Source organism: Beauveria bassiana (genome assembly GCF_000280675.1).
Source record: "Beauveria bassiana ARSEF 2860 unplaced genomic scaffold BBA_S00024, whole genome shotgun sequence".
Taxonomy (NCBI): domain Eukaryota; kingdom Fungi; phylum Ascomycota; class Sordariomycetes; order Hypocreales; family Cordycipitaceae; genus Beauveria; species Beauveria bassiana.
In genome coordinates, this window is record NW_007930859.1 from 126911 (window position 1) to 142788 (window position 15878).

Genomic DNA, 15878 nt, shown 5'->3' on the forward strand with positions numbered 1-15878 from the left:
AAAAAAAAAAAAAAAAAACTGCCTTGTCAGTCAGGTAATAGAAAGGGTGATCGGCTTCCTCCGAATAGTATAATCATGCATCATGCCATTGTGCGCACAGCCTTCTTTTCGCCCAGGATTTGGCATAATTTAAAAAAAAAATTAGATCGACCTGATGTTAAGCCGCAGCGGACATCGCCATCGACACAGCTAGGGCTGAGCCTCTAGGCTCAGCATAATGTTGCGTCTGATCCCCTTGTTGGTCATTACAAGGAGGGGCAACTTAATGGAAAGAAGGCATGAAATTGGAATAGTGCCATGTATGAGTGGAGTTGACTTATCTTCCAGAAAAGGGTACCTTTTGAAGTGCCGCATCCATCTGAACATAGATCGGCAATTGGCAACTTTGCCGGGGTAATTTCCGCATGAATGATAGTGCGCTAACAGTATACCCTGCCAGATAAACGATGTGGCTATACGAAGTATGTGCAATTGCCGTGATGGTTGTGGGGTATCGGATGCGCCATCTAAGGAAACGGGCTAGGTTCGAGCTTCTAGTTATATAGTCTTTAACAGGGGTTTCATCTATAATGATTCACAATATTATCTTAACTATCAGGAAAATATTGTATTTGATAGATTGATAACAACTGTTTCCTTGATTATCGATCATAATTCATCTTTCATCTAAACTGTCTTGATCGTGATAAGGGCCGAACCCCACTCTCATGGGGCATTGACGGCTATTGGGTGGCGCATTACTGAGACTTCGTATACAGGTCCTGTCATGCAGAATGGTACTTACTCAGAGACGGGAGTGGAAAACTTTCGGCGGTTGAGAATAGCCTTCACTTGCAAGGCATAATATATTAGCTGATTCATGGCTCCATCTCAGCGTAGCTTCGAGTAAGCAGCCTAGACCCCGAGATTTACATGAGAGCGACTGCCGCGCAACCTCAAGTGCCGTTTACCTTACTCGCGGGATGGTGGGTGCATGGCGTGGCTTTGCTCTTTCGGGCTTTCATCACCCCATGTATAAGCAACCTGGCAGATATCATGCCCCCACACTAGCCTTGTTTGAGAAGTTTAATGGCCAAGAATAGGTTAGTTTTAATGATGCCATGCGATGCTCAAGCCACAAGCCGGTTCCTGGATCAAGTGAACCGATCAGCTTTTGAGTCCTGTTATGGAATTAGTTGATCCCATGCTTAGTGTAAGTGACGCGTCACGCGAGCATGATGAAGCCGGAGCATCTACTAAAAAATACTCTTCGGTTTACGGCCGCACTACAAGGATACAAAGCTGATGCGCAAGGTCGGCCATACTATTCAATCTCGGTAACTAGCGACGATTGACAAAGTCTCTGGTAGTTGTGGCTGTTCCCTTCATTAGCGTCGTTGTAGCTGACTCGCACTGTCCCGGCGCAATTATACGAATGAACAACAGCGCTTAGAGGCCGAACCCTAGCATGAATGCAGTTTCAAAAAAAAATTAGAACAGCATATGCATCATTCCGCCGGTGAAGGGTAGTTGTATTTGCTCGGCCCCAGGATCACCGGGCGATTCGGGACCACAGGCTTTGTATCCCCTTCTCCTTAACTGCACTTCTTATAAGACCTCTCTTCCCCACACCCTAAATTTCCATCTCATATTGCCAACAGCTTTCCTCAAGATACACTCGTTTCTACCTCAAGCTTTACATTACACAGTCCTGTCAGACTTCCACGATGAAGCCTGTGTATTGGTCGCTTGCCTTTGGGCCTACTCTATTTCATATAACGGGAGCAGCAGAATCTGAATCCTCCAATAATGGCACGGCCGGGTCACTCGGGTAAGAACTTGTTCCGCCTTGTTAGATAACTTATCAGACCATGGCAGAAGTCTGATGCTAACCTACTTTACAGCCATATCGTGGTCCTGAAGGCAGACTTGGAAACTAGGCATATTGACGAGCATATTGACTGGGTCAACGGATTGCATAAGGGAGTAAACGGCAGAGACGACTCTAACCAAGGTCAGGGTATTGAACATACCTATCGCGTAGAAGCCATTGGTTTTCACGGCTACGCGGGCAGGTTCTCAGTTGAAGTGCTCAAGCAAATTACAGAGCACCAGCACGTAAGCATTGCATTACCTACTACTTTCTGTTTGGGAATTTTCTTTGAAAGGCTAACTTGTTCTTTGAACCTAGGTTGACTTTGTGGAAGAGAATCAAGAAATTGCGGTTGAGCCCGAGAGACGAGAGGAAGGCCAGGAGGCAGACAAGTCATCTGATGATTCGGGTCAAGAACAGCGCCAGGAGGCAGACAAGTCATCTGATGATTCGGGTCAAGAACAGCGCCAGGAGGCAGACAAGTCATCTGATGATTCGGGTCAAGAACAGCCAGAAAAAGTCGACAGTCCGCCTGCAAGCGTGGGCAACCAGAACAAAAAAAAAGCCATTGGCCTCCTGACCAGAGGGCAAGGGTAAGTACTCGAAATCTTGAGCCGATCTCAGGCCCCCAAAAAAAAGAAAGACAAGAAAGTAAAAGAGGTTTCTAACTTGTAATCAGGTACAACACTTTCCTAGAGAAGGGCAAAATTGTTGATGCCGTTATCTGGCCCCGCAACAAGAAGAGGGCTACGGCAAATGGAACGACTGTTCTCGCCGGCAATGAGACGACTCAAACTGAGGCAATTTTCGACTTCATTCCACCCACCACCGAAGTAGAGGACTTTAATGATGTCAACGCGACGCAATACTTTGAGATCTCCAAGCCCAATGAAATGAAAGATCGTGTCGCTGCCAATTTAAAGGAATTTAAAGAGCAAAAGAAGAAGGAAAAGGAGGAAAAGGATAGACTGCTTGAGACGAATGAGATACAAACTCGGGCCGAGGATCCAAAGTGCCCTGGCATCTTGAGAAAGGAGTACAAGTTTACCGAAGATTACGAGTATGCGCTCGATGTACCTGGTCGTGCAAGGCTCTGGCTAATATCCGCTGCAGTTCCTACTTGAAGCTTCTCGGTATCAGCGGTGGCGCAACCATCTCGGGTTGGGGCCAGAGTGCTTCTGTGTCCGGAAACTACCTAAATCAGGCAAAAGTAAGATTCATACATGGAAGTCTCTGGGACATGGCAGGAAAACTACTAACACTTGGTTATAGTTTGCTAAAAACAGCCTGACATATGTTGCGTTTCTTGATGTTGAAAGACAGATGACTACACCTGGTGGATTCGAGCTCAATAAGGCTAGATATAAGCCCGGACAATTTTCTCAAGAGTTTGGAAACCGGTGGATTCATGGTAAATATTTCATATCTCGGTCTTCCAAGATTTTCCACTAATCAAAGGAACAGGTTTCAAGACTGGCGGCAAGATGATTGCTCGCGTAACATTTACTTCCAAAGATAATACCAAGACATCAGATCTCAAGGCACAGTAAGTCTTGCAGCGAATTTACGATGCGTGATTATAAGATCCAAAGAGTAATACTGATACCTGCTTTGTTTAGTGCTGAGGCTTCATTGGGCTTCTGGAGCGTCAGGGGGGAATTGACCGCAGACGTGAAGAAGAGCATGGAAGAAGTGAACAAGCATACTAATGTGGATGTGTCACTCTTCTACCAAGGCGAGCTTGGTATCTTCATGGGAGAAAAGGAGGGATCGCCCACGGATATTCCGTCTGGATCTGCAGAGGCAGTGCTTGGGCAGGTCAAGGCGTGGGCCGACAAGTTTGAGAGCTATGCCTGCAAACACGACTATGCTTACGGGTAAGAAATAGACAAGCTTTTGACCAAAGGCTGAGAAAACCCCTCGCTAACAGCTTCAATAGTCCCCTTTTGGACGAATACGAAACAGTCCCAGGCTTCAGTGAACTGGAAGACGATATAGAAATTCCCGATTACGATACTGCGCATTTATATGTAAGTCGTCTCACGAAATTCATGTCTGCATCTATACTGACACCTGATTTAAGGCTCTTGAGATTTTGGCCATCATGGTCAAGGTTGAGGAGCAAAAGAAGATTCTCTCATCCGGTAAGAATCCCACTTTGAAGGTAACAATCCCTTCCAACTCTCTAACCTTTTATTCGCAGCCCCACATCTAGACGACAAGGCAAAGCGCACAATGTCTTTCACCGCGATCAAGATGATCAAGGCATGCAAGACATGGGTATGTTTGAGACTCACCCGTAAAACAAGATTGCGAGACTTGTATGCTAATTTCCCGGAATGCTAGGCTAAACTGGCTGAGCAAGATTTAGAGAAAGCGGAAGCACAAGCACTGGACCTTGTCGATCGTCTTAGCGCCCAATTCGTCGAAAAGTACAAAGATGACGTGGCCAAGACGCTGGGCCGAAATAGTCCCGAAAACGTCGCGCGGTGCAGAAAGGTGCAGCAGGACAGGGTCAAAGAGTGTGTACATTCTTCAAAAGAAGCCAACAGAGTAAAGGAATGCGGTGACGAGGGTTACCAGGCGTACGAACAGTGCAAAAATGGTGCTGCGAGATAGATGGAAAGGCAGAACTAGTTATTTTGAGATGCACATTGTCGTTGTGAAATAAGGGCGTAATAGGTACTAATTCAATTAGTACTATCAATTTTGACGGAACTAGATTCCGTTAGTAGTTAATGTAAAAATCAGTCCAGACGACGCCACTATCCTTTTACGTCCTAGGGTCGCCCGCTCGCCCGGTGGTTCCGGCCTTCGGAGTTTAACATAAATGCCGCTGTGATCTATAAGTGGGCGTCAGAATATAACCTTCAACACTCAAACGTTTCGTCAAGGGTTTGAAAAAAAAAATTCTCCCTCGACAAACATCGCGTCTTCACTATTAGGTTATTGCGGAGCTGAGAAAGCAGAACCGATCTCACTACCGAATGTTATAGAGTTGGCTATGAGGGAGGGAGAGAGGGAGGGAGGTTTGTTAGATCAGCCTCGCCTCTTCATTGATCCAAGTCAAGGGTAGATGTTTTAGCTCGTAGCTCTCCCGCCGCACTAAGAACGACTTCATCGAACAAAACTTACTTTACAGGGTGAATATGTGAAATAGAGGCCAAAACAGGACCAATAGTGCTGAGCAAACTCGTTTAGAAAGGACCCCGAATTTTATAACAGAGGGTTTTAAATTTTGTAATAACCCCACATAACGGCTATGTAACCCTTGACAGAACTTCTCGCATTCAACTATCCTTTGCCGGTCTTTCCTCCTGACACATACGTTAAGGCATACATTTAAAGCCACGTAAGCTGCTTAGAAGAGGCGCTTAAAGGCACTCTCCGAGGCGTTATCGAAGGCACGCTGGCGTACGCCGCTGGATACGCTGGAGGCACGACGCTGGAGGCGCGCTAGAGGTACGTCTAATACCGTGATCCCGAGTTCTTTTTTTAAGCACTGGCGACTCGTGACTTGAGTGGTTTCTTTTATAAAACTGCATTACTTTTACTACCCTGCTTAACCCCCTAGTCAGCCACAATCTACCCCTAGTTAACGAAGTACCTTTCCTGACAGAGGCGTCTCGTATACCTAGACAATAAGAGCTCTATATCTGCCTTTTTATGCCTTTTTCTGAGTCCCTTGACTTGAATTAAAAATGGTGACTTAGGGCGCTGGCGGCTATACTGGCCACTATACAGCTGCTGGACTTGCCACTGTACGGCTACTGTACTAGCTATACGGCGGCTGTACCAGCTGCACGCTTCTGTATAGGGAAAAGACGGTACTTAATGCTGTGGCCCGCCGTAGCCTACTGGGGCTAGCCCTGTGGATTCTTCTTCGGTGAATCCTGAGTCGCGAGTCTTAAAAAAACTCCGGATCACGGTATAAAGGTAGTTATCATGATAGAGACTCTAAGAGAGTGACTTTGATAAAGACCCTAGCTCTAATTAGCCGCTTAAGACCTATAAAATACTCTAATAGGTAATAAGTATGTTGAAAGATTTGAATCCTCTGTTGTAAAATTCGGGATTCGTTTGGAAAAGCTTTCTGCCGAGTTCTAAGTCATGGCTATACAGTGCGGGCAGCTACCTACCCGCCCCGCCTGCCTCATTTGGAGTATTTTTACATGGGAATAGGGGACACTAAACCCAACTTACATTCGTGCCTGCTTCAATTATGCTGAGTACTCCGGATCATCATATTGTAGCAGGGATTACATGGTAACAGAATATAAACCACTCCTGGTTTCTACTGAGTTGGCACCTGAAATCAATGCTGAAGGGCCAGGATACTTGCTTAGAACGAGTCAGCGTTTTGTAAGAACGAGTCAGCGTTTTACTTATAAGAACGAGTCAACGTTTTGAAAGATCACAACCCCTTATTAGCAAAGTAGGGTCAGGCACAAGTAGATGCTCTTTGTTCAACTATTTAAGCAGCCCAGCCGCCCCTGGGAGAAAGAACTGCAGAGCACATCACTTCCAATTCAGATCAGACTTCAGTCACTCACATATTCCTCTACATTTTCTATTACCACTCGCTTCCAAAATGAAGGCCGCCGTTCTCTTCCTCGCCGCGCTCGCGTCCGCAAGCCCCATGACCACTCGCCAGGCTCGCGCACAGAACGGTTGCGACTGCTCCAAGAACTTCCACTTGTCGCTTTTCGAGCAAGAGAGCTGCCCGGAGGGCTACGCGGACGTCTCTGCATTCTGGGACAAAGTCGAATGCGACCAGATCGGCTGCACCCAGCAGGACCACAATGTTCAGTGCGGAAATGTCATCTTCCAGGATGATGAATAGAAGGGAGTTGACGGAAACAACTGATGTGTGCTATTACGGGCACGGAGGAGCGTCACATCAATGAGATTGTTCAAGGGGTTGCGTCGGCTTGACGAGGCGCCATACATGGGCATCGTGTAACTAAAGGAAACCAGACGTCTGGGTTCCATTGGTAGTATCAGCTTTTGATTTTTGTATAGCTAGTTATGGACTTGACGTTTTCAACAAACCAAGCAAGACCTTTACTACAGCCACAACAGGCACTTATAAACACTTTTATGATACATTGCTTTAAAAGGCGTAATGATGGTAGTATAAAGATACCAGTGTAAATACAAGCAAAATTTCAGTAAAGAGCTAATCAAAAATTGCTTTAATAGATGAATTATATACATTATATATAGGCAGCATAACTACTCAGCTATAGTAGTTCTTATCTACAGTCCACTATACAAAGTTATAAGTACCTTTTTATACTAAAATACACTCTTTCTAAAGCTCTATATTAAAAGAATCTAATAACTAAAATATTAACTGTTAATAGTATATATAGAATCAGATAAAGATTATTCTTTTTTAAGAGACTATATATATTATACTTGATCCTAGCAACAGACGTGTTAGAATTGACGCCACCTTATCAGAAACCCGGGCTCTATAGCCCACAGCTTAAGGCTATAAGGCACCGAAGCGGACCCGCACCGGGCCTACACAGGCTACACTATATACTACAAACTATATCTATCTATATGCCTTTACTAATGCTAGCATTATTGTGATTCGGGGCAAATATGCGTTTGGTGGTGCCCGGGTCTATGTCATATAGACGTCATTTATGATCTAAAACTGCGAGGAGTGAAAAGGGACACTAGTCTTTTGTCGACCGAGGTGAAATGTAATAGGACTATGGTATTGTCCCACCTTTCATCAGCATGTGAATTGTACGTGACTTTACACAACGTAATTGATGATTCACGCCCCGCTGGACTCTGAAAGGAGGGTGGTTGTTGTCAAGGAGTAGCGACAGCAAGCCTCTATAAAATCACGACAGAACAATGAGTTAATCAATTAATATGCACTTTCTACATTTCATGAAGCATGACTTCAGAAGGAATAAACACCTCAGTGGTGCGTCAATACAGAGTATGCCGACTAGACCTCGCTAATCAAATCTGACCAAGCAGCTCGCCGTCCTTGGCGCCGGCGGCATGGGAGCAGGCCTTTGTCTTCTTCTGGCAGAGCATGGCCACACTGTGTACTTTTTCGATCCCAGTTAGTTAAAACCAGGACGATGATTATTGTACTAGCTACTGACAGTAAAACACAGATGAGGAGAATGTGCAGAAGCTCTCCAATGATGCCTTTCAAATAGGGCTGCAGGATAAAGTTACCAACTGCAAAAGTGTTGAGAGTTTGTTCAGAAACATCAATGATGAAGTGCATGCCGCGGTATACCTGATGTCTGTTCCCCATGGCGCCGCTGCTGATAAAGCTGTCGACTCGCTACGGCCATTCCTGCGTCCAGACGATGTCATTATTGACTGCGGAAACGAACATTACGAGAATACCGAGCGCCGTCAAAAGGATCTTGCCGTCTACGGCGTCAAGTACATTGGCTGCGGTGTATCGGGCGGGTACCAGAGCGCTCGAAGCGGCCCGTCCATGTCTCCCGGCGGCGATCTCGACGTTGTTAGAAGCCTTCTTCCTTTCTTCCAAAAGATTGCCGCCAAAGATGACCAAGGGAATCCCTGCACCGCAGTAATTGGTACTGGAGGAAGCGGGCACTATGTGAAGATGATTCACAACGGCATTGAGCATGGCATGATGGGTATCCTTGGCGAAATCTGGCTCATCATGTCGCGAGGCTTACGCATGAGTAATGACAAGATAGCAGATACCTTTGAATCATGGAACAATACTGGAGAGCTACGAGGATGTTTTCTTTTGGGCATTGGAGCCGATTTATTGCGAGCGACCAACGACAAGGGCGAACATGTTCTTTCAACAATCCGAGACAAGGTCGTCCAAGACGCCGAGGAATCAGAGGGCACAGGCACATGGACTTGCGCAGAGGCTATTTCACATCACAGTCCGGCAGCAACCATCGTAGCTGCACACTTTTATCGCTGCGCCTCGGCGTTTGCCGCGTCTCGCGAAAAGGTCACGGCGTCTCTCGCTTTCGGCGACCTCCTGCAGCCGCCCCAAGAAATGGCGATTGATTCTGTGGATGAGTTCCTGGCTGCACTGCATGCCACCACATGTTTTGGATTCCTCAGCTGCTTTGCACAAGGCCTCAATGTGCTCCGCGCCAAAGACAAGAAGGCTGGATGGCATCTCAAGTACACGGATGTGGTGCAAGTGTGGCGCGCGGGGTGCATAATTCGTGCCGATGGAATCTTGAGCACTTTTGATTCAGTATTCAAAAACGGCGATTGTGAGGTCGACGACTTATTCTGGAATTCAGAGGTGACGGGCGCGATGCATCAACGCATGTCCTTTGTCAAGAGAGTCGTCTTGGCGGCAACAGACGCAGATATGCTGTTGCCCACAATCAGTCAAAGCTTTGAGCATTTCAAGTATATACAGGCGACTCACGGCCCGGCTCAGTTTATTGAAGCTCAGATGGATTACTTTGGGAAGCACATGTTTGATACGTGGACTGAGCCCCCGGGGGGGGCCAAAACGGGCAAACACCACTTTGAGTGGAAGCAAGCGAAAGGCTCTTCGGACTATTAACCAACCATTTTATATAGTTATCTTACTTAAAAAAGAAGACGCCAGAGTAGCGAGAGACAATAAATAAGTTGTTATATTGATTATTCAGTTTTTTCAATAAAATTATGATTCTAGAGTAGTTATCGTTATTAAAGACCTTTAAAGATAAAATATCACAACATTAGAATAGAAGAATACCCCAAGTAGATTGATGCTTATATATAATACCCTTGCCGTTCTATCTATAGTCTTAGACTTTTTCTATAATGCCCGATATGTTAAGTCTCTAACCGCAAATGCAGCCCCGTGTTCAGATGCCCAGCACATGATCAAATGCAATCCATGAAAACAACATCTACGCCGTCCAGCCCTTCTTCTTGCGATACCACGCCAGCGTCGCCAGCCCACACTGGATCCGCATGCCCATCCGCGCATCCAGGACATAGGCTTCCCACACGCGTGCTTTTTCCAGATTCTCCTCGCACTTCTTGACCTTGGTTCTCTGAAACTCTTCCGTCTGCGCCGCGTCGAAATCGGCGGGCGGCTGGCCACACTCAGCCCACGCAATGGCGGCGACTTCGTGAATCGCGGCAGGCACGACATAGTCTTCTCTATGACCGCCCTTGAACAGATTTCTATTATCCCAGTCAGCGCTTTTCTCCTTTCCCGGCTTTGGGGTGAAGGTACGTACCTATCATGGGATAAAACCTCTACTTCGAGCAGTTCTGCGGCCTCATCAAGGCGATTGCAACCGCGTAGAATGGACGCCAGACACACGGCCCGCACGCCCAGCTCATCCCGCTCCTTGAGCTTTTCGAGCTTATCAGCCGGCGCCGTGAGCCTGCTCCACGCCAGACACTCTTGAGCCTTTTCAAACTCGCGCGTCGCCATCCACTTTGGTCCGCTCCATGCAAACATCATTTCCACCGCAGGACTCACAGCCACGACATCGGCCAGATCCACGCCGAGCTCCTTTCGGCGCGCTTCCCATTTCTGCACCTTGCGCTGCACAAACGTCTCAAACGGCAGCTGGCGCGCCATGAATTTCTTCTTGGTCGACGTTTCACCAGACTTGAGGAGATATTTTTCGGCCGTCTTCTTCTCGGCGGCAGCAGAGGCAGCGTCTCCGCGCGCGACCGCGTCGCGGTACAGCTCAAGCGATGCGGCGCCGGCCATGTAGTAGTAGAGCCCGGCGCTCCAGGTGTTGACCTCGACGCAGTGCAAAAAGTACTTGCGCATGCGCGGCCAGTCGTGAGCCGACATGGAAAAGAGGGCGAGCGTAAACTGGTTGATTGCTGTGACCTGCTTCATCTTGGACTGCGTGCCACCTTCAAGCTCGGCAATGGCAGAGGGCAGATCTTGGCGACTGGCGAGGCCTTTAGCTTCTTCGATGAGCCACATGCGCGACTGTGGGAAACGCTCGCGCATGGTGGCCAGGAGCTCGCCGACCTTGTGCTGGGGAATGCCGTAGGGCTCAGCAGATTCGTCAAAGTCGGCCTCGTGCGGCTGAATGTCAACGAGACCCAGCATACTGTGATAAAAGTTGAGCAGCATGATGCCGGCAAATGCGCCATTCTGCATGGCCATGTCAGTATGAGATTGAGACGGAGCTGGGTATGCATACCGCATTGGGATGAGCTACTGATCGCCAGAGCATGCGGATACCAGCCTCGCGGTCGCCTTTAAAACCGACAATCGACAATATTCGGGCAAACGCCGGTGGCATCAGCGACATCATGAGCATCAAGATGCCCATGCACATGTTGACGCCCGAGTGGATAAAGGCGTCAATCGGATTCGCCAGCTCGATATCGATGTCCTGCAGCGCCGGCGCTGTGCTGCCCAGCGTCGCAGGCAGCTTCTCTGTATCCGCTGGCAGTGCTTCCAGGCTGGTGCTTGATGAGACGGGCGTCTGTGCGGCGGAAAAAACATTTTTGTCCTCTGACGAACCGCGAGCGCTGGAGACGGCGGCACTACTAGACCCGGTCTGCGTGCGCTGCTTTCTAAAATACTCATTCTCTTTGGTGATGATGGCGTCTAGCGTTATGTACGCCCGTCGCAGTTTCAAGAAACTCTTCATTGCCTCGATCACGCTCTCGTTGAGGACGCCCAAGACAGCCGACATGAGCTGCGTCTGCGTCACGACGAGCTCGTACTCGGTGCCTGGAGGATAAATCTCGCCCGCCGCGTGGCCCGCCGCCGCCCGCTTCTGCGCGCGCTTGAGGTCCTCCCAGGCTTTCGTCTCGCATTTCGCCAGCAGGTCGGCAGCGTGGTTGATATTGTCCTTTTCGAAGCCGAGGATGGCCTTCATGAAAAAGACGAGTGTGGTGCCGAGATCGTGGTAGGTGGATGCGCCCTTGCGCAGCTCCGTCTCAGCCGTATCAATATCGTCGTTGATGATGAGGTTGGTCGCGCGCATGGCCTGCTCAAGGTTGGCGCGCTCGACGGCCAGCTCAGCCTGAAGGTCGACGACGTCGGGCTTGGAGCCGCCGAACCACGATGCAAGACGGCTCATGACGTCGTGATATTGTGTGTAGCTGAAAAGTTGACAATTGCGCCAAAACCAGACAATCAAGCGCCGCAGACGAAGGAGATGGGGTGACACAGTGCAATTGGTAGAGAGAAAAAAAGACAAGGCAGATGATGTAGAACAAGAAAGCCTTGTCGGATGAGAAAACCGGCGCAGGATTGCACTGCCCGGGTCTGACGGGGGAGGCGCTGAAGCCCCGCTGACCAGTGACGACAGCAGCTGCGTGCTTGCTGGATTTTAGGCCTTGTCGGGGCCGTTGCGACGGAGTTAGCAGGCACCGGCTTTCAGATCTGTCTTGATGAGGCAAAGTAAGGCTGCCTGTTGGCGCTAGCTGGGCGTCAGAGGTGGAGGCTGGCCATGCTGAGGGGGATGCCCCGGGTCGTTATCGGCCAATGGCAAACGCTTGATGTGTATGTAGAGGCTCAAAACAATTCGTAATGCGATTTGATTCCCCGATCTGAGTGACTGTCTGGAGCAAGTAAAGACGTATCAGCACTTGAGTCGTTGCCGAGTACCAATTGTCGACCATGATGCTAGAACTGACCATTTTCACTCACTTGAGTCGTGGAGCTTAATTTAGTGACACTTTGAACTGGGTGTTGACTGAATGGCTGGATTGAGAAGAACAGGCAGTGGCGTTTTCCTTTATGTGTTGACGCGCAAACAATGCGTACCCTTGTTGCCCAGGTCCTGCATCGGTCTGCATCATCACTAAGCGGGGCATGTGCTAACATGGAATAATTAGACGTCGAAACGCCCACATGGTCGCATTAGAAACTTAAGTTAGTTGATTGAATGATAGTTGAAGGAAGGACTTTGTCTCTTTATTCTCACTCCCCTAAGCGATACCATTGGTTTTGTCGAGCCTTGCTTTGCTGAAAGTCTTGCTTGAATCCAGCCTACCCTATACCACGGACCGAATTCTTCCGCCCGCGAGTTGCCCCACGCTGACCACTGGCGGAGAGAGCTCACGCAAGCATCCACCTGCCTTTGGTCGCTCCAATCTCCCAAGCTCCAGCGCATTCATCATCGCACTTCGCGCCAACACCCGCCGCATCCTTCCATCGCACCTTTGGACCTTTACAACCTTTAACGCCTACCGGTCTCGTATAACCCCCCAGCACACAACAGGAATCAGCCATCATGGCCGCCGACAAGACCGACGACAAGACCACCACCGCGGCCGGCGAGCAGCAGCAACCGCCTAAGGAGACCAAGGCCGCCGCCCTGGGCGAGGACGACGAGTTTGAGGATTTCCCAGTCGACGGTGCGCTTCTACAACACCCCCTGCCATTAAAGAAAAAAAGCATACGTAGTGAGGAACAGAAAGCTAATGAGGTGATGCAGACTGGCCGGAAGACCAGACGGAAGCCGCGCAGGGCTCGGGTCAGACCAAGCACCTATGGGAGGAGAGCTGGGACGACGATGACACGACGGATGATTTCTCGACACAGCTCAAGTGCGTTTGCCCCGTTTCGGCCCTATACTGTTTGGGGAGGGAAGAGTGCCTAATGAGCTCCCGAGCTAACCGCGTACAGGGAGGAACTGAAAAAGGTCGAGTCGTCGAAACGGAGATAAACAAACGGAGCTACGTACGGAATATCGAGGAGGAAAATCACACTCGGAATTGGAGGATAGACCGGGCTATAATGGGCAATTGAGCCTGCTACGTAAATTGTGACGAATACAATGACTGCGTCAATAATGATTTAACATTCTGCGCCAGCTGATCATTCCCAGTGAATCAAGACCTGTCGCTACACGGATACTCACACCATGCAGAAGTGCGATTGTACTTTTATTGTATACTTATTTTGCCATTTTTTCGCCTACAGGCGGCTGCTCTGTCTATCTAGACCCAATCCGTCAACGGGTTCCCAGACACTACTCAAGTCCAGGCATTTACTTACTCGACAGAGCCGTCACACCAGGCAGCTCCTTGCCCTCGAGCAGCTCGAGCGAGGCGCCGCCACCGGTGGAAACGTGGCTGAGCTGGTCCTCGACGCCATACTTGGCCGCCACAGTAGCCGTGTCGCCACCGCCGATAATCACAATCTTGCCCTTCTTGCATCCGTCGACAGCGGCGTCAAGCGTGGCCTTGGTGCCCTTGGCAAACTTGTCAAACTCAAAGACACCGGCGGGGCCGTTCCACAGAATCGTCTTGGACTCGCTGATGGCTTCCTGGAACAGCTTGATCGACTCCTTGCCGCAGTCGAGGCCCATCCAGCCGTCGGGAATGCCCTCCTTGTCGGTAGCGTAGCCCTCGGCGGCGTCCTTGTCAAACTTGTCGGCTGTGACGAAGTCGGTGGGCAGCACCACCTTGACGTTCTTGGCCTTTGCCTTTTCCATGAGCTTGGGCACCGTCTTGGAGCCGGGCTCATCAAAGAGCGAATTGCCAATCTTCATGTCGTCAATCACCTTCTTGAAGGTAAAGGCCATGCCGCCGCACACAATGAGGGTATTGACCTTGTCGAGTAGGTTGTCGATGAGCTGGATCTTGTCGGAAATCTTGGCGCCGCCGAGGATGGCGAGGAACGGGCGCTCGGGCGACTCGAGGGCCTTGGCAAAGTAGTCGAGCTCCTTCTTCATGAGGAAGCCGGCAGCCTTTTGGGGCAGGTCGACGCCGACCATGGAGGAGTGGGCGCGGTGGGCGGTACCGAAAGCATCGTCTAGATTAGTTAGTACAGAGCTTCGCAGACGCTTGATCGTGACGAGGAGTGCACGTACTGACAAAGACATCTCCGAGAGCAGTGAGGCCCTTGCGGAACTCGTCAACCTTGGCCTTGTCGGCCTTGGTCTTGTTGCCATCGGCGTCCTTGGCGCTGCCCTCCTCCTCAATGTGGAAGCGTAGGTTCTCGAGCAGAATGACGGCACCATTGTCCGCGCCATTGACAATCTTCTCAACCTCGGGACCGACGCAGTCGGGCGCAAAGGTGACCGACTTGCCGAGCTGCTTCTCGAGCTCCGGGACAACGGGCTTGAGAGAGTATTTGGAGTTGGCCTGGCCGTTAGGGCGGCCAAGGTGGGACATGAGGATAACGGCCTTGGCGCCGTGGTCGAGGGCATGCTTGATGGTCGGGATGGCGCCAACGATGCGCTGCGGGTTGGTGATGGTGGTACCGTCGAGGGGAACGTTAAAGTCGACCTGTGCGGGCAGGTTAGCATAGCTCTCGGACATGGCGTGGTGTTGATGGCGGGGTAACCGAACTCACCCGAATGAGGACTCGCTTGCCCTTGACGTCGACGTCGGTGATGGAAAGCTTGTTGGAAAGTGACATTTTGAAAGCGAATCAAGTGATAGTCTCGAATGTCTAAAGGAAAAGAAGGAATTGTTTCTGTAGCTCGTTGGGGAAGCTAAGAAGGTTGCTGATGTCAAGGTGGGATGGAGGGGCAGCACTCGCGCGAGGTAATTTACGTCAAGCTTGAGATAACATTCGACCACCCACTTGGCAACCCCCACTTCTCGACTGATTCAACGCATCAACAATGCACCATCCGGGTTATATACAGTAGGGAAAATACAACTGTATCACTATCTTGGCTCAAGGGAACCCTTTGCGAGCGGTAATATCTGGTCTGTCGGAGTGAAATGTTCACACGCAAGTCACATCTTTTTTTTTACCTATCCTATCAAGCTTCCGTGCTGGTAATGTCGCTCAAGGAAATTGAACCGAGAGAAAAAAAAACAGAAAACAAGGGAAACAAAAGCAATCGCAATCATCATCCTACAGTACAAGATTCGAGCATGCATATCTTGTCAAGTGCGCTGTTGTGCAAAGCAGAGCGGCTCTTCACCGAACAAACAAAACACCACCTAGACCCGTACGGTCAAGCGATCTTCGTCAAGCTTTCTCCGCTGCCATTAAACAAAGACTATTGACATTCCCTCCACTTATCCTACCATGTCAGGCCACCGTCGATGCAAGCGAAATCGCCGCATTTCTGGACCTGGCATCGAC

General features: G+C 49.5%; 6 protein-coding genes across 6 annotated transcripts; 4 read left to right on the forward strand and 2 right to left on the reverse strand.

The window, feature by feature from the left end:
- Window positions 1–1706: 1706 nt before the first annotated feature.
- On the forward strand, window positions 1707–4471 carry BBA_07321 (serine protease; the record flags this gene model as incomplete). Its single annotated transcript, XM_008602418.1, has 12 exons — window positions 1707–1810; window positions 1884–2097; window positions 2171–2445; window positions 2532–2912; window positions 2966–3062; window positions 3125–3263; window positions 3317–3398; window positions 3472–3729; window positions 3792–3882; window positions 3936–3996; window positions 4056–4132; window positions 4199–4471. The coding sequence occupies 12 exons, from the start codon at window positions 1707–1709 to the stop codon at window positions 4469–4471; spliced, it is 2052 nt and encodes a 683-aa protein (XP_008600640.1).
- A 1972-nt stretch (window positions 4472–6443) lies between these two features.
- Window positions 6444–6695, forward strand: BBA_07322 (uncharacterized protein; the record flags this gene model as incomplete). The annotated part of the gene is made up of 1 exon (XM_008602419.1): window positions 6444–6695. One exon carries the CDS (start codon window positions 6444–6446, stop codon window positions 6693–6695), a length of 252 nt encoding a protein of 83 aa, XP_008600641.1.
- A 1077-nt stretch (window positions 6696–7772) lies between these two features.
- Window positions 7773–9410, forward strand: BBA_07323 (6-phosphogluconate dehydrogenase; the record flags this gene model as incomplete). The annotated part of the gene is made up of 3 exons (XM_008602420.1): window positions 7773–7802; window positions 7856–7946; window positions 8002–9410. The coding sequence occupies 3 exons, from the start codon at window positions 7773–7775 to the stop codon at window positions 9408–9410; spliced, it is 1530 nt and encodes a 509-aa protein (XP_008600642.1).
- A 334-nt stretch (window positions 9411–9744) lies between these two features.
- BBA_07324 (breast cancer protein) lies at window positions 9745–11904 on the reverse strand (the record flags this gene model as incomplete). Its single annotated transcript, XM_008602421.1, has 3 exons — window positions 9745–10024; window positions 10081–10964; window positions 11014–11904. 3 exons carry the CDS (start codon window positions 11902–11904, stop codon window positions 9745–9747), a joined length of 2055 nt encoding a protein of 684 aa, XP_008600643.1.
- A 1158-nt stretch (window positions 11905–13062) lies between these two features.
- Window positions 13063–13497, forward strand: BBA_07325 (uncharacterized protein; the record flags this gene model as incomplete). The annotated part of the gene is made up of 3 exons (XM_008602422.1): window positions 13063–13186; window positions 13267–13378; window positions 13458–13497. 3 exons carry the CDS (start codon window positions 13063–13065, stop codon window positions 13495–13497), a joined length of 276 nt encoding a protein of 91 aa, XP_008600644.1.
- A 324-nt stretch (window positions 13498–13821) lies between these two features.
- On the reverse strand, window positions 13822–15197 carry BBA_07326 (phosphoglycerate kinase; the record flags this gene model as incomplete). The annotated part of the gene is made up of 3 exons (XM_008602423.1): window positions 13822–14588; window positions 14647–15064; window positions 15132–15197. The coding sequence occupies 3 exons, from the start codon at window positions 15195–15197 to the stop codon at window positions 13822–13824; spliced, it is 1251 nt and encodes a 416-aa protein (XP_008600645.1).
- Window positions 15198–15878: the final 681 nt, after the last annotated feature.